The sequence below is a fragment of the Chlorocebus sabaeus genome, chromosome 12 (genome assembly GCF_047675955.1).
Source record: "Chlorocebus sabaeus isolate Y175 chromosome 12, mChlSab1.0.hap1, whole genome shotgun sequence".
Classification (NCBI taxonomy): domain Eukaryota; kingdom Metazoa; phylum Chordata; class Mammalia; order Primates; family Cercopithecidae; genus Chlorocebus; species Chlorocebus sabaeus.
The window spans coordinates 62646449-62670786 of NC_132915.1; the positions used below are offsets into that span (position 1 = coordinate 62646449).

The 24338-nt window shown below is 40.4% G+C and overlaps 1 protein-coding gene across 1 annotated transcript in view; it reads right to left on the reverse strand.

Annotated features, from left to right (window-relative positions):
• Positions 1–24338, reverse strand: part of UBAP2 (ubiquitin associated protein 2) — a 132630-nt gene that overhangs the window by 56496 nt on the left and 51796 nt on the right. The window contains exons 3-8 of the mRNA XM_073021725.1: positions 23178–23255; positions 20297–20407; positions 12644–12797; positions 10233–10310; positions 3592–3646; positions 2049–2152 (exon numbers count right to left, since the gene is read on the reverse strand). Coding sequence (XP_072877826.1) covers positions 2049–2152; positions 3592–3646; positions 10233–10310; positions 12644–12797; positions 20297–20407; positions 23178–23255 — 580 coding nt within the window. The remainder of the gene's footprint in view (positions 1–2048; positions 2153–3591; positions 3647–10232; positions 10311–12643; positions 12798–20296; positions 20408–23177; positions 23256–24338) is intronic.

The following is a 24338-nucleotide window of genomic DNA, read 5'->3' on the forward strand; positions in this document are numbered from 1 at the left end:
AAAAAAAAAAAAAAAAAAAAAAAAAATCCCCCCACCCCAAAAAACACAGTTAAGCAAACTTAAATACCAGGTGTAATTCATTCTTTCTCTTTTGTTCTTTCTTTCTCTCTCTCTTTCTTTTTTTGAGACAGAGTCCTACTCTGTCACCCAGGCTAAAGTGCAGTGGCACAATCTCAGCTTACTGCAACCTATGCCTCCCAGATTCAAGTGATTCTCCCACCTCAGCATCCCAAGTAGCTGAGACCACAGGCATATGCTACTACACCCAGCTAATTTTTGTATTTTTTTGCAGAGATGGGGTTTCACCATGTTGCCCAGGCTGGTCTCAAACTCCTGAGCTCAAGTGATCTGCCCACCTAAGCCTCCCAAAGTGCTGGGATTACAGGTGTGATTTAACACGCTCGACCCAAGCATAATTTTAACGTGGTTATGGTAACCTTTTCCTGTTTCTGTCTTACTGAATTCTATTTTCAAATACTTAGGTTAAAGATTTTTATAAGAGTGAAATTAGTCAGTAATTCCAAACTTGTTGCCAAAAAAAAAAAATCGACATATAGTATCTTATAATCTCCTTAATAGCTGTATGATCTATATCAATATTCCTTTTCTCCTTCCTGGAACTAATTACTCATGTTCTTCACCTTCCCTTGATGATCTCATAAGAAGCTTAACAATTTTACTAGTGTTTTCAAATAACAACTTACAAATTTTGTTGACCTTCTTTACAATTTCTCTATTTACAGTTGATTAGTTGTGATTCTGGTCGTACTCTCTTACTTTCTGGCTAGGGTTGATGTTATATGGATGCTTGTGTGCATTATTTTATTTTATTTTTTATTTTTTGAGACACAGCCTTGCTCTGTTGCCAGGTTGGAGTGCAGTGGTACAATCATAGCTTATATCATCCTCAACCTCCCAGGCTCAAGTGACACTCCCCTCTCCAGCCTCCCAAGCAGCTGGGACCATAGGCGCACACCACCAAGCCATGTTAATTTTTTATGTTTTCTTAGTATAGATGAGATCTTACTATGTTAATCAGGCTCACCTCAAACTGTGGCTCAAGTGATCCTCCCGCCTCAGCCACCTAAATGCTGAGATTACAGGCATGAACCACTTGCACCAGGGCTTGATAATTTATTGAACTATATTCTAAATCTAGGTTATATTTCATTGTGTTAAATTATGTTTTTGTTTTTGTTGTTGTTGTTTTGAGATGAAGTCTCGCTCTGTTGCCCAGGCTGGAATGCAATGGCACGATCTCGGCTCATTGCAACCTCCACCTCCTGGGTTCAAGCGATTCTCCTGTCTCAGCCTCCTAAGTAGCTGGGATTACAGGCATGCACCACCAAGCCTGGCTAATTTTTTTGTATTTCTGTAAAGACGGGGTTTCACCATGTTGGCCAGGCTGGTCTCGAATTCCTGACCTCAAATGCTCCATCTGCCTTGGTCTCCCAAAGTGCTGGGATTACAGGTGTGAGCCACTGCACCTAGCTAAATTATGTTTCTATAAGTATAATCTCAATACTTACTGTACAAAGAGCTCTATATAAATAAACAACCAATATTTACCCCAAGAATTTCAGAAAATAAATAATCCAGAAACAGCATGATACAGAAAAACCTGCAGTAGCAAGCAACGTTGCTACAAATCCATCTATCATCTACCACATTATCATACATTATCTGACCAAAGAATCCACCATTAGAAATGGGAAGTACTTCCAGTAAAAAATCTTCTCCTCAGAAATTCTATATATCTGTGACATACTTTGATTGGAGTGTGGGTTTGTGCTGATTTATGCCAATTACCTTATATAGCCTCTTTCTTAGCTCGCAGAAGGGAAAATCAAATTATTTGTTATCATGAGATTTATATGTGACAGACTTTGGTGGTAAGAACCAACTAAGAATAGTTTCAGAGGTAGGACAGTAGCCTGTTTTTCATTCTTTCCCATCAGCACATTTAGACTTCATCTTTGTATGAGAACATAAAACTCTTAATAGCTCAAACATTTAAAACTCATCTCTGGCAAAAACAGAACACTTACCAGTTCCCTCATCTGCACCATTCTGAGCAGCTTCCCAAACTACTAGCTTTGTCCCACACACATCTGTAGATGTAGAATCTGAATAGTCCGCAGGATTAAATGTCCTGGGGTTTGAAATAAAGAAATAATAAAGGCAAAAGAAGCAAGAACCTAAGCCAAAATATTAACCATACATGATCTTCCACCAAACAAGCCCAGTGTCTTCTCACAGCCACTGTAAAAGACATCACCTCTCCTTCCCCTATTTAAATATAACTAATTCTGCCAGCCATGGAGATGCAGATGTGAAAACCAGAAGCTGCCTAGGGACCTTCCACACATTCTGGTATAATAGCCTTATTTTCCTAAAACATGGTCCTCAGCATCCTAAAGCAGACAAGGAGACCCATAATCTTTCAAGGCAGAATAAGGGCTCTCATAAGAGTCCTGCTGAAAAATAAGGAATAAATAGGGAACACAGGTATTTTCTTCCCAAGTCAGAATCCAAGTTTGGCTTTGAACCTTTTATAGCTTAGAATTATATGCTCCTTTATAGAAACATCAGATAAAGAAGAAAACATTTTATTCAGCACCTCTATTTCTTTTCAATAAAATCCTAAACTGAACACCCAGTTTAACTGAATCATGGTTCAGAGGTCTAACAAGAGCCAAAACAAATATTACCTTTAAAATTTTCACAAAGGAATGTGAAGTAAACAGAAAAATCCACAAAACAATTTACAGCTAATGGGCAGGGCTATGTCTTAAAGCGCTCCTGAGAGTTTGCTCCCTGTGTTTTCATCCCTCCTTTTCCTCGAAGGAGCTTAGGCAGAAGGCAGATTGCAGGAGACACCACCACTTATCTAGAAGGCACTGACACCAAGAGTGCTGCTGCCTGAAGTTAGAGAGAGACAAAGGACTTTTCTTGGAGCCAATTCCCTTCCTTGACTGCATCTACGTATGGCTTCCACAGGATGTTTTAAAACTTTTTCTAAAAATTCAATGGGAGCTAATGTTTTAGAAGCAACAAAAAGTAAAATAACACCCAGAAACAAGAAATAAACCTCTGATTTTACTACCTTTGAGTCTGTTCAATGTTCACTATTACAATTCAGGAAAAAGATATCACTTATACATAAATAAGCACTACATTTACTTAGCATTCAAAGACAATGGCTGGATTAACTAAATGGCCCTTAGGCAGTGCCATTTAGGTATGTCTGTAGGTATGTTGTCACAACTTCAGGTGACTGCTACTGATATTTATTAATAGTACAGAGAGGACAGATGTTGCTAAACATCCTACAACATACAGGAGACCCTACCACTCCATGGAAGTATTATCCAATCCACAATCAATCGTGCCAAGGCTAGAAACCCTGCTCTAATGCCTATTTAAAAGATCAGTTTTATTCATATTATTTTTCTTATTTGTAAATCTCTTTAAGTATAGAAAACACTAGATTCACCATGATGATCAAATTAGATGCAGGGTATTAGAGGCAATTGAAGCATAAAAACTAGGGAATTAAATAACTATAAAAATAGGATGGCTATGACTTACCCCATGCCTTGGGTTGAGAACCTTCCTGCCCCTCTCCCTCTGCCACGTCCAAATCCTTTAAAAAAAAACAAACAATTATATTATAAAATAATATTCATGACCTACACAATTACACTTCCTTCTTCATCCTATACTCACTACTCAGACAATATTATCATTGTCCCTAATGGCACCAACATTCCAATCCAGGGCATCCAATTTCCAATTTACTGATCCCTGATGATACAACTACCTATACCCAGTTAGTGACTTCTAAGGCTAGAAAAGAATTAAATTCTCCTTGTATTATATTTGTGGTATTTGACAGCTAAACACAGGAAGGTTATATTATAAAACAGTCTGCACCTTTTAAAATCAGGAAGGGCAAACACCATGGAATTATAAGCCACTACTATAAAATGAAATGAGAACCAGAAAGAGGAAAATTCAAAGTAAGCTGAAGGCACTGTTAAATATCATTTTAAATACTAGGTCTTTGATCAAAGACCAAAATGGCAGCAAGCATGGGAATAAGCAAACAAGAAGAGAAAATTATGACTAGCACCTTTCCACATTCTCTCTTCATTAAAATCCTGAACTGAAGAGCAAAGGCCTAAATTTAAGAGCTATAACTATAAAATTCTCAGAGAAAAACACAAAGCAAATGCTTTACAACACTGGATTTAGCAATGATGTCTTCAATATGACACCAAAACTACAGGCAAAAAAAGAAAAACTAGACAAAATGGACTTTATGAAAATTAAAAACTTTTCTGAGACAGGCATGGTGGCTCACACCTATAATCTCAACAATTTGGGAAGTTGAGGTGGAAGGGTGGCTTGAGCAAGGAGTTCAAGGCCAGTCTGGGCAATACAGGGAGACTCCCTCTCTACAAAACTATTTTTTATGGGCACGGTGGCATGAGCCTCTAACAAAAAATTTTTTTTAATTAAAAAATCCAATCCAGGGCCGGGCGCGGTGGCTCAAGCCTGTAATCCCAGCACTTTGGGAGGCCGAGACGGGCAGATCACGAGGTCAGGAGATCGAGATCATCCTGGCTAACACAGTGAAACCCCGTCTCCACTAAAAAATACAAAAAACTAGCCGAGCGAGGTGGCAGGCGCCTGTAGTCCCAGCTACTCGGGAGGCTGAGGCAGGAGAATGGCGTAAACCTGGGGGGCGGAGCTTGCAGTGAGCTGAGATCCAGCCACTGCACTCCAGCCTGGGCGACAGAGCGAGACTCGTCTCAAAAAAGAAAAAAAGAAAAAAAGAAAAAAAGAAAAAAAAAATCCAATCCATCTTCCCCATAAATTCTAATAAGATAATAGAATTATTGTTTCGCACTCACCTGGCAGTAATGCTACTAGTAACATTGGTTTCTGTGTATATACCATTTCCCTGCATTGTTATCTGGAAGGAACAGATTAATCTAGCAGCTCGGAATAAAAATCCAGTGTATTTTAATCATGAAAACCAAGTCCAACGTTTCCAAAGATTATCAAAGTGAATAAACCATGTTATGGTAAATGCTGTACCTTTCCTCCTCAAGCCCTGGGACTCTACTACGTATCTGTTGAATGACTGGTCAAGGGTTTTTTTTTTTTTAATTTTTTTGAGACAGAGCTTTGCTCTGTCACTGAGGTTGGAGTGCAGTGGCGTAATCTCAGCTCACCACAACCTCCGCCTCCCAGGTTCAAATGATTCTTGTGCCTCAGTCTCCCGAGTAGCTGGAATTACAGGCCTGTGTCACCATGCCTGGATAATTTTTGTATTTTTAGTAGAGACAGGGTTTCACCACGTTGTCCAGGCTGGTCTTGAACTCCTGACCTCAAGTGATCCACCCACCTCACCCTCCCAAAGTACTGGGATTACAGGCGTAAGCCACTACCCCCCGCTTCAAGTTTTGACTAATATTTACATATGCCATGCTAAGAATCGAAATGGAAAAGTTGCTCATTACTTTTTTTTTCTTTTTCTGAGTTGGGATTTCACTGGCCATATTGGCCAGGCTAGTCTTGAACTCCCGGCTTCCAGTGATCCGCTCACCTCAGCCTCCGAAAGTGCTGGGATTATAGGTGTGAGCTACCATGCCTGGCCTAGTTGCTCATTACTCTGAAAGCCGAAATTCAAAGAACAACCAACCACCCCTACTGGGGCAGATCTTAACTGCAGACATCCCTCCTTTTCAAACAGCCTGAAGGGAAGCAAATGCAGAAAATGGGCCTAATCTAAAAAGATAGAAAGCACTCCTTCCCCTCATCCCCAAAAGATAGTAAGAAGGACTTTAAAAGCTAGCTGTGCCACAGGGTGGGGAACATCCCACACCGGGGCCTGTTGTGGGGTTGTGGGAGAGGGGAGGGACAGAATTAGGAGATCTACCTAATGTAAATGACCAGTTAATGGGTGCAGCACACCAACATGGCACATGTATACATATGTAACAAACCTGCATGTTGTACACATGCACCCTAGAACTTAAAAGTATAATTTAAAAAAAAAAAAAAAAAAGGGCTAGCTGTGCCAGAGGCCAGCCTGAGCAACATAGCAAGACCCGGCCTCAAAAAAATTCCTGATTTCTCAGGACTAGTTCAATAATATAGATGGTACTACTTCCATGTCCGGGACCTGTTCAGGCCACAAACAGAAGGGGGCATCTTTGGTGTTTTTCTGGCTCAGAGACTTGGGAGTCTATCCCCCTACATTCTCAGAGAGTCTGGAATAACCCCCCCCAGCCTCAAAGAATACTACATTAATCAAATGAAAATGACAAAACATCCCTGGAATTCACTGAGGAACAAAGCTTATTTACAGCAATATCTTCAACAACACAATAGGTATGTAAATATCAGTTGCTACATTTAAGACTGATATATGGCCAGGACCAGTGGCTCACGCCTGTAATCCCAGCACTCTGGGAGGATCACGGGCGGATCACAAGGTCAGGAGATGGAGACCATCCTGGCTAACGCGGTGAAACCCTGTCTCTACTAAAAATACAAAAAATTAGCCAGGCGTGGTGGTGGGTACTTATAGTCCCAACTACTCAGGAGCCTGAGCCAGGAGAATGGCGTGAACCCAGGCGGGGGAGCTTGTAATGAGCCAAGATTGTGCCACTGCCCTCCAGCCTGGGCAACAGAGCGAGACTCCATATCCAAAAAAAAAAAAAAAAAGTAGAGGAACTAATCTGAGTTACTAAATACAAAACAGTAAGATAAAGCAGTGAGAAAGGTTACAGAATAAACTATTGTTGCCTTTTTTGCATTATTTTTCTTCCATCCAGAAGGAAACCAAACCCTGTAACTTCAAGTGCAATTCATTAGCAGCCAGGTGCAGTGGCTCGTGCCTGCAATCCCTCTGCTTTAGGAGGCCAAGGGAGGAGGACTGCTTGGAGTCAGGAGTTCAAAACCAGCCTGGGCAACACAGGGAGACCTGTCCCTACAAAAATGCTTTTAAAAATTAGCTGGGCATAGCCAGGCACGTGGCTCACACCTATAATCCCAACACTTTGGGAGGCCGGGGCAGGCGGATCACAAGATCAGGAGATCCGAGACCATCCTGGCTAACATGGTGAAATCCCATCTCTATTAAAAATACAAAAAATTAGCCAGGCACGGTGGCGGGCGCCTGTAGTCCCAATTACTCGGGAGGCTGAGGCAGGAGAATGGCATGAACCCGGGAGGCGAAGCTTGCAGTGAGCTGAGAGTGCACCACTGCACTCCAATCTGGGTGACAGAGCGAGACTCCGTCTCAATCAATCAATCAATCAATAAAAGAAAAAGAAAAAAAATTAGCTGGGCATTGTGATGTGCACCTGCAGTCCTATCTACTCAGGAGGCTAAGGCAGGAGTATTGCTTGAGCATAAGAGTTGGAGGTTGCAGTGAGCTATGATCATGCCACCGTACTCCAGGATGGGCAACAGAGCGAGACCCTGTCTCTAAAAAAATAAACAATAGTTCACTACCTTACTTGACTCAATCTCACCAGAAGAAAAGACCAAAATAATGCATATAAGCTGCTAAACCATGTATCAATACACGAGATAAAGAAACATACAAAAGAAGAAAAGTAACTTAAATACACATTTAAGCCTGACTTACATGGAGAAACCCTACTCTACTGAAAACACAAAATTAGCTGGGCATGGTGGCACATGCCTGTTATCCCAGCTACTTGGAAGGCTCAGGCAAAAGAATTGCTTGAACCCAGGGGGCGGAGGTTGTGATGAGCCAAGATCCCACCATTGCACTCCAGCCAGGGCAACAAGAGCGAAACTCCCGTTTCAAAAATAAAAATAAATAAAAAATAAACAATAAAAATGAAAATAGGTTGGGCGTGGGGGCTTACGCCTGTAATCCCAGCACTTTGGGAGGCCGAGGCGGGCGGATCACTAGGTCAAGAGATCGAGACCATCCTGGCCAACATGGTGAAACCCCATCTCCATTTAAAAACACAAAAATTAGCTGAGCCTGTAGTCCCAGCTACATGGGAGGCTGAGGCAGGAGAATCGCTTGAATCCTGGAGGCAGAGGTTGCAGTGAGCCGAGATTGCACCAGTGCACTCCAGCCTTGAGACAGAGCAAGACTCTGTCTCTAAATAAGTAAATAAATAAATAAAATGTGTAACCAGTGAAACCCCATCTCTACTAAAAATACAAAAAATTAGCCAGGCATGGTGGGGCTCATGCCTATAGCCCCAGCTGCTCAGGAGGCTGAGGTGTAAGAATCACTTGAGCCCAGGATTTCGAGGTTTCAGTAAGTTATGATCATGTCACCGCACTCCAGGCTGGGCAACAGTGAGATACTGTCTCTTAAGAGAAGAAAAAAAAAAAAAAGTAGACAAAGAATCTAAAAAAACAATACACAAATGGCCAAAAGGTACACAAAAAATGTTCATCATTAAACATCAACAAAATACAAAGAAAGCCACAAAGAGGTATCATCTTACCCCAGTTAGAACAGCTATTATCAAAAAGACAAAAAGTAGCCTATAATCCCAACTACTGAGGTGGCTGAGACAGGAAGATTGCCTGAACCCAGGAGTTCAAGACTGCAGTGAGTTATGATCATGCCACTACATCTAATTAATTAAGCAAATTAAACAGATGCTGGTGAAGACACAGGGAAAAGGGAACTCTCATACACTACTGGTGGGAATACAAACTGGTGCAGCCATTTTGGAAAACAGTATGGAGATTTATCAAAAACAAAAAATTGAATTACCATATGATCCAGCAATCCCATTACTGGATATTTATACAAAGAAAAGGAAACCAATAGTGCTTCATAGTTGCCAGGTTGGGGTGGCTGTGGCAATTTCTCTTCTTTCTAAATTTTTAACTTTTTACTGATACATAATATTTAAACACATTTATGGGGTACATGTGGTACTTTGCTACATGCAGAGAATACATAATTATCAAGTTGTGGTATTCAGGGTATCCGTTACTATGAGCGTTTATCATTTCTATGTGTTGAGAACTTTTCAAGTCCTCACTTCTAGCTATTTTGAAGTGAAGCACTATTCACAATATTCACAAATACAGAGAATCAACCTAAGTGTTCATCAACAGATGAATGGATTTCAAAAAGTGATAAATTTACACGTTGGAATACTATTCAGTCATAAAAGAATGAAATGATATCCTCTGGAGCAACAAGAATGGACCTGGAAGACACCGTATTAAATAAAATAAACCAGACACAGACACAGAAAGACAAGTATCACACGTACTCACTCACATGGGAGCTAAAAAAGTTATCTCATGCAGGTAAAGAGTGGAAAGATAGTTACCAGAGGGAGAGAAGGTGATGGGTATAGAGGGTAGGGAATAAAGAGAGATTGGTGGATAGGTTAAAACACAGAAGGAATAAATTCTAGGCATTGCTCGGTGGCTCATGCCTGTAATCCCACCACTTTGGGAGGATTAGGCGGGTGGATCACTTGAGGCCAGGAGTTTGAGACCAGACTGGTCAACATGGTAAAACTCCATGTCTATCAAAAATACAAAAATTAGCTGGGCATGGTGGAATGCACCTGTAGTCCCAGATACTCAGGAGGGTAAGTGGAAGGATTATTTGAGCCCAGGAGGTAGAGGTTGCAGTTGGCTGAGATGGTGCCACTGCACTCCAGCCTGGGTGACAGAGTAAGACCCTGTCCCAAAAAAAGGGAGTAAGTTCTAATGTTCAACAGTAAAGTAAGGTGACTACTTAACAATTACATATTATACACTTCAAAATAGCTGAAGTGAGGACTACAGCAAAAAGACTACAACTCACTGAAGGCTCAAATGAACATAGCCTTTTTTAGCAATAAAGTATTTTTAAAGTAAGGTTTTAAAAACCCTATTGCATTGTATTCCAAATGTAACACAATTATAATTTGTCAATGCTTCTGGTTAGAGCTTTAAGTTTTAAATTATTCATAGAAAGGGCTTTCTCAGCTCATCCAAAAACAACCCTTTGGTTTCTTCAAAACTACGTAACACAAAATAGTTCATTTACAGGCATCAGTAAACAAACGATCAGATTTTAAGACGACCTGCCACTCTTTCAGAACACACTGCTATCCCTAGTCAGAGTCCACTAGTCAGAGTCCAGCAAAGCAACCGCCTGCTTCTTCCTCCTAATTGAAAGCATTTTCTTCTCTCTTACTCTAGCTTACCTCTACCTCGGGCTCGCTTGCCACGATCTGAAGGTTTGTCCACTTGATTGCAATCAATTCCATTTTCTTCACCTCTAACTAGGGGAAAAAGAGCAGAAAAATCAAATTTCCATTTCCAAACCTCCTGTACATAACCTTACCAAGCACCTATTAAAGGCAAAGAAGGAATGACAAACAGGCTACAATTTAAACAACGGGTTCAGAAACAGGAAAAACAAAAACATAAGTGACTTAAAAACTGAATGAGGTCAGGCACAATGGCTTACACTTGTAATTCTAGCACTTGTAATTTCCAGCTGAGGGGGGCAGATCTCTTGAGCTCAAGAGCTTGAGACCAGCCTGGGCGACATACAAAAAAAATATAAAAACTGGCCAGGCGCAATGGCTCATATCTATAATCCCAGCACTTTGGGAGGCTGAGGCAGGCGGATCACTTGAGGCCAGGAGTTTGAGACCAGCCTGGCTAACACAAGGAAACCCCGTCTCTACCGAAAAATATAAAAATTAGCCGGGTGTGGTGGCGTGTACCTATAGTTCCAGCTACTTGAGAGGCTAAGGCAGGAGATTGCTTGGACCCAATAGGCAGAGGTTGCAGTGAGCCGAGATCTCCTCACTGCACTCCAGTCTGGGCAAGTGAGCAACACTCTGTCTCAGTAAAAATACAACATACAAAATACAAAAAATATGAAAATCAGCCAGGCATGGTTGTGATGGCGTGCAGCTAGTAGTCCCAGCTACTCAGGAGGCTGAGGTGGGAGGATCACCTGAGCCCACGGAGGTCAAGGCTGCAGTGAGCTGTGATCACACCACTGCACTGGGGGGAAGAGTAAGACCTTGTCTCAAAAAAAGAAGTAAAAAAAAAAAAAAGAGAAAAAGAAATCACATCTTCCTTAATTCACATGAAAATTCTGAAAACAAATTAAAATAACATACTGATTTTTCTTTCTTCTTTGTGGACTTGCTGTGAAGTTTTTGCTTCAAAAAAACTACCTCCATTATGCAACTACGTTAATATATCACAGAATTTGATCATTAGTTACGTTCAAAGCCTGGAAAGGCACAGAATAGCAAAATAGTAATACCAAGGAAACACTGAGTTCTTAGAAAAACTAAAGTGTTAGAATTGGGTTTTTCTAGAATATTAACCGGAAGATGCCAACTCGCAGTCTTTTCTTTTTCTCATCCCTATATTAGCATTAATAGCTCTATATAATACAGAAATTTTATAAACGATATTGGAATGGCTTGCTCCCCTCACCTCTGTCAGAGGTTGACTCACATAAATTCCAGTGAGGCTTTCCTTGGCAACCCACTTATATTTGCCAGACCTCTTCCCATAATTTGCATCTCTCTTTCTGCCTTTGTCTTTCCCTATAACATAATTTCTACATAACGCCATTAAAATATATTAATATAAAATATTTTATCTCCTTTATTGTTACATCCTATTTGACCTTCTTTAAAATATAAGTTTTAGAAGGGCAAAGATTTTACCTATTTTATTCATTGCTGTATGCCTATAAAAGTATCCACTACATAGTAGATACTCAATAAATATCGGTGGAATATATGAGACAGCAAGAGTCTCTAGAGTGATACGTTAAACATTTACATTTTATTCTTTCATAACTTAGCTACACTGACACACTGCCAGAGCAGACAGGGTTGTTTTGCAAAAACAGTGACAAAACCTAGAAAACCTAGGTCTAATGGAAATGAGACCTGCCTATGAGAAATCCTGCCTATTCAGCAACTTTTCTCTTAATCTAACTCTTGTCTTCCTATGAGAAATCCTGCCTATTCAGCAACTTTTCTCTTAATCTAACTCTTGTCTGCCTATGAGAAATTCTGCCTATTCAGCAACTTTTCTCTTAATCTAACTCTTGTCTGCATATGAGAAATCCTGCCTATTCAGCAACTTTTCTCTTAATCTAACTCTTGTCTATACCATGAGTCTCTATAAATGGAAAAGAAAAAAATAGCTTTATCTACCTGTAAGTAAATGACCCTGGCCACTTCTTTGCCACACACACACAATTCTAAAATTAACGAATGTGTCTGCCTTATAACAGAAGGCAGTCATAAGACACACTACACAACCACCTGCCTATAGCCCAGGTCAATGTTGATATGAAACCACATGGGAGGCTCTTATGAAACTACTCAGGTGCCACTCATTTCTAGTGTTAACTATTAGAACAAATTCTGCATTGAGGAAACAAATTTATGAGCATGCTATGGACTAATCTTTCAGTTGTTCAGAATGTAAGGAAACTCCTAAGAAAAAATTTGAGAAAGCTGAGCGCAGTGGCTCATGCCTGTAATTCCAACACTTTGGGAGGCTGAGACAGGAGGGTCACTCGAGACGAAAGAAGAGAAGAGAAAAAACTGAGGAGAAAGTCTGTACTTACATTCTCTGCCACGATTGCCACCTCTTCCTTTCCGGTTGTTGTTTCCACGTCCACGACTTGACTCTTTCTCGCTTTTCTTCTCTCTATTTTCTTTGTTTTCTGAATTTTCTTTTGCAAAATTCTTTTTCTTCCCCCCTACGGTCTCCCATGAAGTCTATCAGAGAGAACGGCTGTTAATCATTTATCATTCCAAGTGTGTATAATTATCAAGAGCACATGCATGTTATCTTTCTTTTATTATTATTATTATTTTTTTTTGAGATGGAGTCTCGCTCTGTCACCCAGGCTGGAGTGCAGTGGCGTGATCTCGGTTCACTGCAAGCTCTGCCTCCCAAGTTCATGCCATTCTCCTGCCTCAGCCTCCTGAGTAGCTGGGACTACAGGCGCCCGCCACAACGCCCAGCTAATTTTTTGTATTTTTAGTGGAAACAGGGTTTCACCGTGTTAGCCACGATGGTCTCGATCTCCTGACCTCGTGATCCGCCCTCCTCGGCCTCCCAAAATGCTGGGATTACAGGCGTGGGCCACCGCGCCCAGCACATGCATGTATCTTTCAAATCTAACTACCCACAGCTTGCAGCTCACCTGCTTATCATTTATTTCCATATAGTTCTACTTTCTTGATGATAAAGATAACAATCTTCTTGCTAAGCTCCTGTTGCTAAATAATTACAGCTATTAGCTGACCTGACAAAATACTGTACATTTTCCCAACATACAGCCCTTTCCTATGCAAATTTAGGAATACAGTAAATGTCATTTCCCCAAGCTCCTATTCTACACCACCTCAGTTCTCTCTCTATTAGGCCTTAAATCTACGTATTAATTCAAAGACCACAAAATTACTTAGAATGATGCCCCAAAAGCTCCAGGAATACAACCTTGCCTGTTCCATTATTCAAACTAATTATCTAAAACAATTTAATGGCAGATAAGTAAAATTTTAGCTTGGTTTTGGTGGGCTTTTTAAAAATTTTAAAAGTACTTAAAATTTTAACCTCCAAAGAATTCTTCTGGTGAGAAGTCAAATAATTTATATAACCTGCCTTCTCCACCTCTTCCCGAATGGTGATACCAAACCTAATCATATCATATATATACAAATCGCTGAGAAAAGAAAGATACTACATTCTTGACTATAAGTGGATATAAAAATTATCAAGCAGGGTAGTTACAGAGAAATCCTCAAATTAGCCCAATAGTTTCTATTTACTTATTCATAATCTGCCTTATTTCAGAAGGGATTTGAAATGACTCCATCCAAAATTAAGAGTAGCAACTATTTTATGCTTTTTAAAAATCTTATGAAAAAACAAAATTTGACATTGTATATCCAAACTAAACATTAGCACTGGAAATTAATAAACTAAAATTTGGGTGATAAGCTGAATTATTTCCATAACAGTGGAAGCTAACTTCCAAACACTTTTTTGAAATGGAATATTTGGTCTTCTGCAAAGTTCTGATGAACTCACATATTTAATTAGATATAAAATGGATATGAACAAGATATAAATTATTTTCCACCTCTAAGTTTTGACAATGAAGATTGAATATACTGACACCTGATAGTTAAGGTGAAACAATCAGGTATTATCATACAGTTCTGGTGAGCATGCATCTATTTTAACTTTTCTAGAAGGTTACTTAGCAATAGTACCTCAAAATTTTATTTTTTTTGAGACAGAGTCTCACTCTGTCACCCAGACTGGAGTGCAATGGCGCGATCTCGGCTCACTGCAACCTCCAACTCCTGGGAACAAGCAATAACTCCTGTCTCAGCCTACCGAGTAGCTGGGATTACAGGCATACACCACCACACCCAGCGAATTTTTGTAATTTTAGTAGAGACGGGGTTTCACCATGTTGGCCAAGCTGCTGTCGAACTCCTGACGTCAGGTGATCCACCTGTACCTTGGCCTCCCAAAGTACTGGTATTACAGGCGTAAGCCACTGCGCTTGGCCTAGTACCCAAATTTTATTTGGTGCATACTCTTTCAACCCAGCAATTCTAATTCTAGGCCCTTATTCAAATAAAATAATGTGTCCAAGCACACTGGCTCACGCCTGTAATCCCAGCACGTTGGGAGTCCAAGGCAGGCAGATCACTTGAGGCCAGGAGTTGGAGACTATCCTGGCCAACATGGTGAAACTCCATCTCTACTAAAAATATAAAAATTAGCTGGGAGTGGTGGCAGGCACCTGTAATCCCAGCTACTCGGGAGGGTGAGGCAGGAGAATCACTTGAACCTGGAAGGCTTGATCCTAGGAGGTGGAGGCTTCAGTGAGCCAAGATCATACCACTTCTCTCCAGCCTGGGTGACAGAGCGAGACTCTGTCTCAATTACAATAACGTAATAATTGTTCAAACATTTACGTGCAGACAAAATGATCAACAGCATAAAAGGAGGGGAGGGGGATTCCCAAAATATCAAGTTCAGGAGACTAAGTAGTCTAGCGTATCCATAAATGGGGCAGTACACAGCCATTTTACCAGTTATATAGGTACATACAGAAAGAGGTCCTTGATAGAAACAGCAAGCTATCAGCAAACAGCATATAGAATTACATTTTTTAGTTCAAATAGAAGCCTATGTACTTACTAAAGGAAGTGGTATAAGTCATTATCTAAGTGAGGATGTTTAATTTGATGTAATCTTATATTTTTCTGTAATTATTTTCTAATTAAACAATAAAGCTTATCTATGCCAGAGAAAATAATGCCCATACTGCACAAACTCAATTTATTATGTTTGCTAATATGAAAATACGAGACAACTGTGTAAAACAGAATCCAGTCCTCTTAGGTTATAATACAAAAAGTAAATTCCAGAGGTCCTAGAAAAATCATCCCAGAAGAGTTGGCATAAAGTGTATGTATACACAATGTATATCTTTACACAGCCTCACCTAAAGGTACTCTATCTTTATAAAGGGGCCAACTGTCTTTGTAAAACACCTGAGAAACACTTTACCCCACTTCATATAGCAAATGATACCCTGGCCAGGCACAGTGGCTCACACCTGTAATCCCAGCACTTTGGGAGCCCAAGGTGGGCAGATCATGAGGTCAGGAGTTCCAGACCGACCTGGCCAACATAGTGAAACTCCATCTTTACTAAACATACAAAAATTAGCAGCCAAGCGCAGTGGCTCATGCCTGTAATCCCAGCACTTTGGGAGGCTGAGGCAGGCAGATCACTTGAGGTCGGGAATTCAAGACCAGAGTGACCAACATGGAGAAATCCCATCTCTACTAAAAATACAAAACTAGCCGGGCATGGTGGCGCATGCCTGTGATCCCAGCTACTTGGGAGGCTGAAGTGGGAGAATTGTTTGAACCTGGGAGGCAGAAGGTTGTGGTGAGCCAAAATATTACACTCCAGCCTGGGCAACAAGAGCAAAACTCCATCTCAAAAAAAAAAAAAAATTAGCCAGGCATGGTGGCAGACGTCTGTAATTCCCAGCTACTCAGGAGGCTGAGGCAGGAGAACTGCTTGAACCTGGGAGGCAGAGGTTGAGGTTGCAGTGAGCTGAGATCATGCCAATGCACTCCAGCCTGGGTGACAAGAGCAAGACTCCATCTCAAAAAAATAAAAATAAAAAAAAAGGCACCCTCCCCATCCTGCTGCCCCTCAAGCAAAGTCTTGGTTTATGAGATCTACAAAGACAACTTATTTGAGGGTGGCAAATAGGGAAAAGAACCTTTAAGAAGCAATCTTTACAATGCCATAGTAACTGCTAAAAAGATTACTGTGTATTTTGCAGAAGTCTGCAAAACATGCACACATGCATACTTTGAAAAGTCAACCAAGTAATTATAGAGGATTTCCAAGAGAATTTCTGGCAACCTCTGTTATCGGTATTTTGCTACTTGTAGAATGGGTCTGAAGAAAAAGAGGAGAGGTCCTCCCAGTCACCATGTAATAATCAGAACAGCAGTCTTCAAAGCCAGCTAGTTCAAAAATTACTCTCCCACCACTTTGCCTTTGCCAAAAACTACCAACACAAACAACTTACTAAAAACAGTAAGTACATTAATGCAAGAGACTAATACTTCAAAACAATTTTGTCACACCAACCAAACATTATGATGAAACAAAAAGTTCAGTACTTGTGTTCAATATCCTCCTTTGTGACAGATATACTTACATAAGAAAAAATAAACTTATCCTTAAAAATATCACGGACGATTCCACTTAATACCTTTTCCAAGTAATAATTTTGTTTCAGAAGACTTTAGCACAGAGGAAAGTTAGAATCGTTTGCCTTCATGCTGTTGCTCCTAGCAACATCACAGTGTTTATATTCTGTCAACTCTACTCCAATTAACTCTATCTCAGTCAAGGGAAGATAATCAAAGCCATTTAGCCATGGGTGCTGCAGACGGCAACCAGGTAAGAGATGAGGCAAACAGTATGAGAGACAAGATGTACCAGAGAATGGTCCTGAACAAACCAGGGTTTCAAAGACTTCCTCCAGCCTGAGCAACATAGAAACACAGAGAGACTCTATCTCTACAAAATATAAAAATAATTAGCCAAGTGTAGTGGCATGTGCCTGTGGTCTTGGCTACTCGGCAGGCTGGAGGATGGCGTAAGCCCGGGAGGTTGAGACTGCAGTGAACCATGATGGCACCACTCTACTCTAACCTGGGCAATGGAGTGAGACCCTGTCTTAATAAAAAAAAAAACCCCAAAACACTGAACAACTAAAACAAAGACTTTCCCTCTACTTCTGTATTTCCCCCACAGCCCACTCAGCCCCGAACAAGTGTATTCTTTCACAACTATAGTCAGAACTTCATCTGCTATTTTCTTAGCTTTGAAGAAAACAAAAGTCAGATATAGCCCACACTATAAAATTGTTCAAGAGGTAACCAAAAAGACATTCACGAAAAATTCAGCTTTACTTTTTTTTTTTTTTTTTTGAGACCGAGTCTCGCATTGTCGCCCGGGCTGGAGTGCAATGCCGCGATCTCGGCTCACTGCAACCTCCGCTTCCTGGGTTCAAGCGATTCTCCTGCCTCAGTTGCCTGAGAGGCTGGGATTACAGGCGCCCACCACCACACTTGGCTAATTTTCTGTATCTTTAGTAGACATGGGGTTTTGCCATGTTGGCCAGGCTGGTCTCGAACTCCTGACCTTGTGATCCACCCACCTCGGCTTCCCAAAGTGCTGGGATTACAGGTGTGAGCCACCGCGCCCAGTCAGCCTTACTTTCTAATACATAGCCTAGAAGCACCTCCTTCAGGTTCTGTCCCAAATGAGAAGGGGGTGTTAAAACTCAAAACAGAAAGAGAAAACTGGACATTTAAGACTTAAAAATTCACCTAACTACCAGAGAAAAGGAATTAAATCTGCTGCAGCTAAAGAAAAGGCAACAAAAATTAGTGTCCGGACTTACCTCTGCCATAAAAAGATCCAAAAAGATCCCCTCCAGTGAACAATTTGGATTATTTTGTTTATTCCCAAAGATTTTTCTTTTTCTTTTTTTTTTTTTTTTTTAATTAAACGAAGAGGGCAGTTAGGCTCTTCAGTTCACTTTGAAAATAACTGAAAGCCATGCTCTGCTGTATCCATTAGCAATAAGGTAAACAGATCCTCCATATTTTGCAAAACCAGGATACTTATTCCCAAGTCAGTAAACCAAAATTATTCAAAATTTTAATTTATCATTTAACATGGCTTTCCCCCCCCCCAAAAAATCACCAATTTAGTGGCTTGTCTTGTGTATCAGTGTTCTCTTACATGGAATTTTACCAACAATTACTGCTACACTCAAACAGTGAAATCTTTTCCACATTAGTTAATTTTTACTGTAAAAGAATTCATTCTGTTTCACATCAACTAAAAATACAGTCATTTTAGCTTTCAGTTTCTCACAGTTCAGTTTTGTATTTCTTGTACCTAATGCAGCATGACCCTAAAATGAGACTTCAATTAAATCTGAACACTGACACGGTCAGTTTGTTTGTTTTAAATTTTCCAAGGAAAAGCAGTTATTGATGTGTTCATCTTTGTATCCTCTTTTAGGTGAGTCATTATTTGTTTTAATCTACTCTAAAATAGTTTCCTCAATTTAAGAAATATAAACACAGGCCAGGTGTGGTGGCTCACACCTGTAATCCCAACACTTTGGGAGGCCGAGGTGGGTGGATCACCTGAGGTCAGGAGTTCGAGATCAGTCTGGCCAACATGGCAAAACCTTGTCTCTACCAAAAATACAAAATTAGCCAGATGTGGTGGCGCATGTCTGTAGTACTAGCTACCTGAGGGGCCGGGGCAAAAGAATCACTTGAACCCAGGAGACGGAGGTTGTAGTGAGTCAAGATCGCACTACTGCACTCCAGCCTGGGTGGCAGAGTGAAGTTCCGTCTCAAAAAATAAAAATAAAAATAAATAAATATATATATATAAACTATATTATATAATATTTAAATATAAATACATACACACAGAGAGCATAGTTTTAGGGCTGACAAGTGCCTGGTGTAGCTTTAGCTGCATCCTTCTTAAAATCCAAGGCCTGAGCTCATGAGCCTGCAAGCTCACCAAACTTAATCCAATATTCAAAAAAAAAAAGGCCAGGCGTGGTGGCTCACACCTGTAATCCCAGCACTTTGAGAGGCCGGTGGGCAGATCGCGAGGTCAGGAGATCGAGACCACCATGGCTAACATGGTGAAACCCCGTCTCTACTAAAAATACAAAAAACTTAACCAGGCGAGGTGGTGGGTATCTGTAGTCCCAGCTACTTGGGACGCTGAGGCAGGAGAATGGTGTGAACCCAGGAGGCGGAGCTTGCAGTGATCCAAGATCAAGCCACTGCACTCCAGCCTGGGTGACAGAGTGAGACTCTGTCTCAAAAAAATAAAATTAAAGGCCGGGCGCGGTGGCTCAAGCCTGTACTCCCAGCACTTTGGGAGGCTGAGATGGGCGGATCACGAGGTCAGAAGATCGAGACCATCCTGGCTAACATGGTGAAATTCCGTCTCTACTAAAAAAATACAAAAAAAACTAGCCGGGCGAGGTGGTGGGCGCCTGTAGTCCCAGCTACTTGGGAGGCTGAGGCAGGAGAATGGCGTCAACCCGGGAGGCGGAGCTTGCAGTGAGCCGAGATCCCGCCACTGCACTCCAGCCTGGGCGACAGAGCAAGACTCCGTCTCAAAAAAAAAAAAAAGGAAAAAAAATTAAATTAAAATAAAATAAAACAAAACAAAATAAAAAATAAAGAAAACTTAATATTCCACATAAGCAAATACATATACCAGCAATCCTGGTTTTCTGTTATGCTAGAGATGTAAGAAGTAATTAGAGGTGAGGACTGAGATGAAGAAACATAAGCAACAGAGCCAAGAGATGCTTTTCAGGTGAGGGTGGTGAAAATACACACAGGTCCAGAGACTTTTGGAAACTGTAAGGCTGGAGTAGATCACCAAGTTCTCCTTCAAGTCTTCAGATTCTATGACTTCATGAAGAAACCATACATAACAAAAACAGTCTTTTCAGGTAATCGTTCTTTCTGGAACTTAAAACAAATATGGAATGGCACCATAATCCATTCCATCCCCACCCCCAACCAAGGTGAAGCTGAAAATGTGCTATGGAATTGTAGACAAATGTAAACAATGCAAATCAATTAATAATACTTACTGTGTCTGAATTCCCTTCCAGCAATATATTGATAGCTTTGTTCACATCTCCATTACAATCATGTAGGGCCACTATGCATTCATCCTGATTTTTCCCTGTCACTTCCATAAGCTAGTGAATATATCAGAAAATGGTTAGAGGCAACCAAAAACTAGCACTTGATGTTAATATTAAGACTCTTCTATACAAATACAGAATTACATAATCCTTCTACATGAAGATAGCCTCTTCTAGACTCTGAGTTTACAATGAAGACACGTTTTATTTTTTTTGTGGCCATTCCATGCATGTCCTTTCACTAACACTGGTAGAATTTAACTAAAAATAAATCTTCCTCCAAGTTGACCAAGGAGCAGATCATTAATCAGCAGCACATACATACGTACCAACATTCTCAGAATACTCAAGATCAGGTATCTGAATAATCAAATTTAATTCAAGGACACAGGATTCCTAAACTTAAATATGAGGTGGAACTATATGAGTACATGGTCACCATTCATGGAAAATCCAATACAAATTTTTTGTCAGGGACAATATTCCACATATTGGCTTTCACCATTTGGATTAGAACACTTCAAAGGCCAGCCACAGCAGCTCACGCCTATAATCAACACTTTGGGAGGCAGAGATGAGAGGATCACTTGAGCCCAGAAGTTCGAGACAAGCCTGGGCAATATAGTGAGACCTCATCTTTACAAAAATTTAAATGAGGTGGTGGTAGGAGGATCACTTCAGCCCTGGAGGTGAAGGCTGCAATAAGCCATGATTGTGCCACTGTACTATAGCACAGGAGAGAGAGAGACCCTGTCTCCCCACCAAAAAAAGAAAAAAAATATATCATTCCATATACATACTAAGTTACATAACACCCTAAAGTCTTACTAGTGGAATTCTGCTACTATCACAAAACACACTCCTAGACATATTATTTTCTCAAGGATCTTCAACACGGTGCTATGCTTGAAGTAATGATGAAACTCTTCAGTTTATCATCATTAGCAAGGGATACTTGTTACTTAGCGTTTTCATCACTAGAACAATCACAGACTAGGCAAAATGCAGGTTTCTCAAGTATCAGTGAATAAACCTATGATTTAATATCTATTGCATTTTAACTACATTTAACTATTTTAGTATGTACTAGTTGAAGTTCAAAATAGCTTGATCCCAACATATCAAGTGATTTGTCTATGGTCACAAAGGTAATTAATAGCAAAGCCCATCTAGAACCCAGGCCTCCTGATCTCATAATCACAGCTCTCTGCACTATACCATTTGGCCTCTCTGCTTTCATCTTTTCATTTTATCAAGCAGCAAAAGTTCTGCATACTCTATAGCTTTCTGACGCTTCAGTCTTTGGATAGTTACCAATAAAAGTCTCATTTTTATCAATGATCTGTACTAAGTGAATGCCTGCAACATACAATTTTTAAGACATACAGTCAGCATCAAAATTACCCCAGTGGTCAGATTACTGACAGAACTAAAGTTGGAACTTAAACCTCTGAACTCCTGGGCCAATGCTCTATCTATACTATTCAGATAAAAGGCGATGTACTATATATAAGTGTATCTCAAACTGTATGAAGATCTCATTCCAGAGAAGGAAATCTATGATTTCTTGTGAGACAAGACAAGATTTCACTGTGAGACATTACTCCAAAGAACAATTATTAGATGACATCTACTAAGAGTAGGAATAGCTGGCACTGAGATAGGGGTTACAGCTTCGTTTCTAGAATCTTGATAAGAAACAAAGTCGGCCGGGCGCGGTGGCTCAAGCCTGTAATCCTAGCACTTTGGGAGGCCGAGACGGGCGGATCACGAGGTCAGGAGATCGAGACCATCCTGGCTAACATGGTGAAACCCCGTCTCTATTAAAAAATACAAAAAACTAGCCGGGCGCGGTGGCGGGCGCCTGTAGTCCCAGCTACTCGGGAGGCTGAGGCAGGAGAATGGCGTGAACCCGGGAGGCGGAGCTTGCAGTGAGCTGAGATCGGGCCACTGCACTCCAGCCTGGGCGACAGAGCGAGACTCCGTCTCAAAAAAAAAAAAAAAAGAAAAAAAAGAAACAAAGTCAGCAAAGTAGAGTTGGAAATTAAGATTAAGTTATCAAAAATACCTCTTATTAAAGTTTGAAATGAAGACATTGCCCTAAAATTTAATTTTATATTTTTCCAACGAGAGTATGAAATCACAACCATGTCTGAAATGGCAATTCAGGCCAGTAATCCTGTAATCCCAGCACTCTGGGAGGCCAAGGCAGATTGCTTGAGCCCAGGAGTTCAAGACCAGTCTAGGCAACATTGCAGGACTCTGTCTCTACAAATATTTTAAAAATTAGCTGGGCATGGTGATGAACATCTGTCATCATAGCTACTCAGGAGACTGAAGCAGCAGGATAGCGTGAGCCTAGGAGTTTGAGGCTGCAGTAAACTACGATAGCACCACTGCACTCCAGCCTGAGCAATAGAGCAAGATCATGTCTCTATGAAAAGAAATTTTTTAAAAGGTAATTCAGTTCATCCCTAACATTAAACAAAATTCCCAGAGACTGTGCCAAATGTTAGATATACTTTCTATGTATATACGTATAGGAAAATCTCAGTGTGCTTACAGAAATGTCTGGTTCAATGTTCACATGTAAACACCAATAACTCAGAAAGATTGTATTGTAAGGTAGGTGAACGTATTCAATTCTTTTGCTTGCCCACCAATAAACGTATTTAATCACAAGTCCAAAATCCAATACACAGATTTCAGGTGAGACTAGAAGCTAGAAGTAATACTTTAAAACAAAAATCTTTACTGAAATTATCTCTTTAAGCGCAATCCAAACAGATTACAAAAATGATGATATCCTTTGCCAGAAACATACCTGCTTAACTTTAGCTTCAAAATCTGAATCATTCTTATCAAAGATCACTTGAGCAAGACGCATCTGTTCAGCTGTTGCCTGGAAAGTACATACAATTGTTAAGGATTTGAAAACCAAAAGCTTAAGTTAGATTCCAAAATCTGGGTCAAACAGATAAGGCTCTCAAGCACTAGAAACACTAAGTAAAAACAAATAAAAGACCCCGAATTTAGGCCTCTCAACCTGTTCCCATAGGAAAAATAAGCATCAAATTAAGTAACATAAAGGACCCATTCCTTTGACCAAATGACCTAAAGTCATTGTTCATCTTAACTGGCCATATGACTTATTTGAATTTTCTTTCCCTTGGCAGGGTCGGGGAAATCAGCTCAAAAGAAAGCAGAAGAACAAAAAATAATGAAATCTTTTTGGCCAGGCATGGTGGCTCATGTCTTTGGGAAGCTAAGGTAGAAGAACTGCTTGAGCCCAGGAGTTTGAAACTAAGCCTGGGCAATACAGAGAGACCCTGTCTCTATTTAATTTTTTAAAAGATTTAAAAAAAAAAAAAGGCTTAAAAATTAATGAAATCATTAGAGGTAGTTGGTAGGCAAAAAATAATAAAAGAAAAATTAAAAGGTAACGCAAACAGCAGCCCAGACGCAGGCTTAGAACTAGACTTTGTGTCAACAAAGCTGTTGTCAGCTCTAAAAAGGTATGCTGGTTAGTTCTGAAGGAAAAAAAGCTGTATTTAGCTAAACTAAAAATATTTTTAAAGTTACTTTATCTTTTTTTAAATACACAATAATTTTGTTTTTCTAAGAGACAGGGTTTCACTATGTTGCCCAGGCTGGTCTTGAACTCCTGGGCTCAAGTGATCCTCCAACCTCACCCTCCCAAAGTGCTAGGATTACAGGCCTGAGTCACTGCATCTGGCAAAAGTTACCCTCTTCACAATTTTTTTTTTTTTTTGAGATGGAGTCTCATGCTGTTAGCCCAGCTGGAGTGCAGTGCCGCGATCTTGACTCTGCAACCTCCGCCTCCCAGGTTCAACTGATTCTCCTGCCTCAGCGTCCAGAGTAGCTGGGACTACAGGCATGCACCAGCATGCCCAGCTAGTTTTTGTATTTTTAGTAGAGACGGGGTTTCACCATGTTGGCCACACTGGTCTCAAACTCCTGGCAT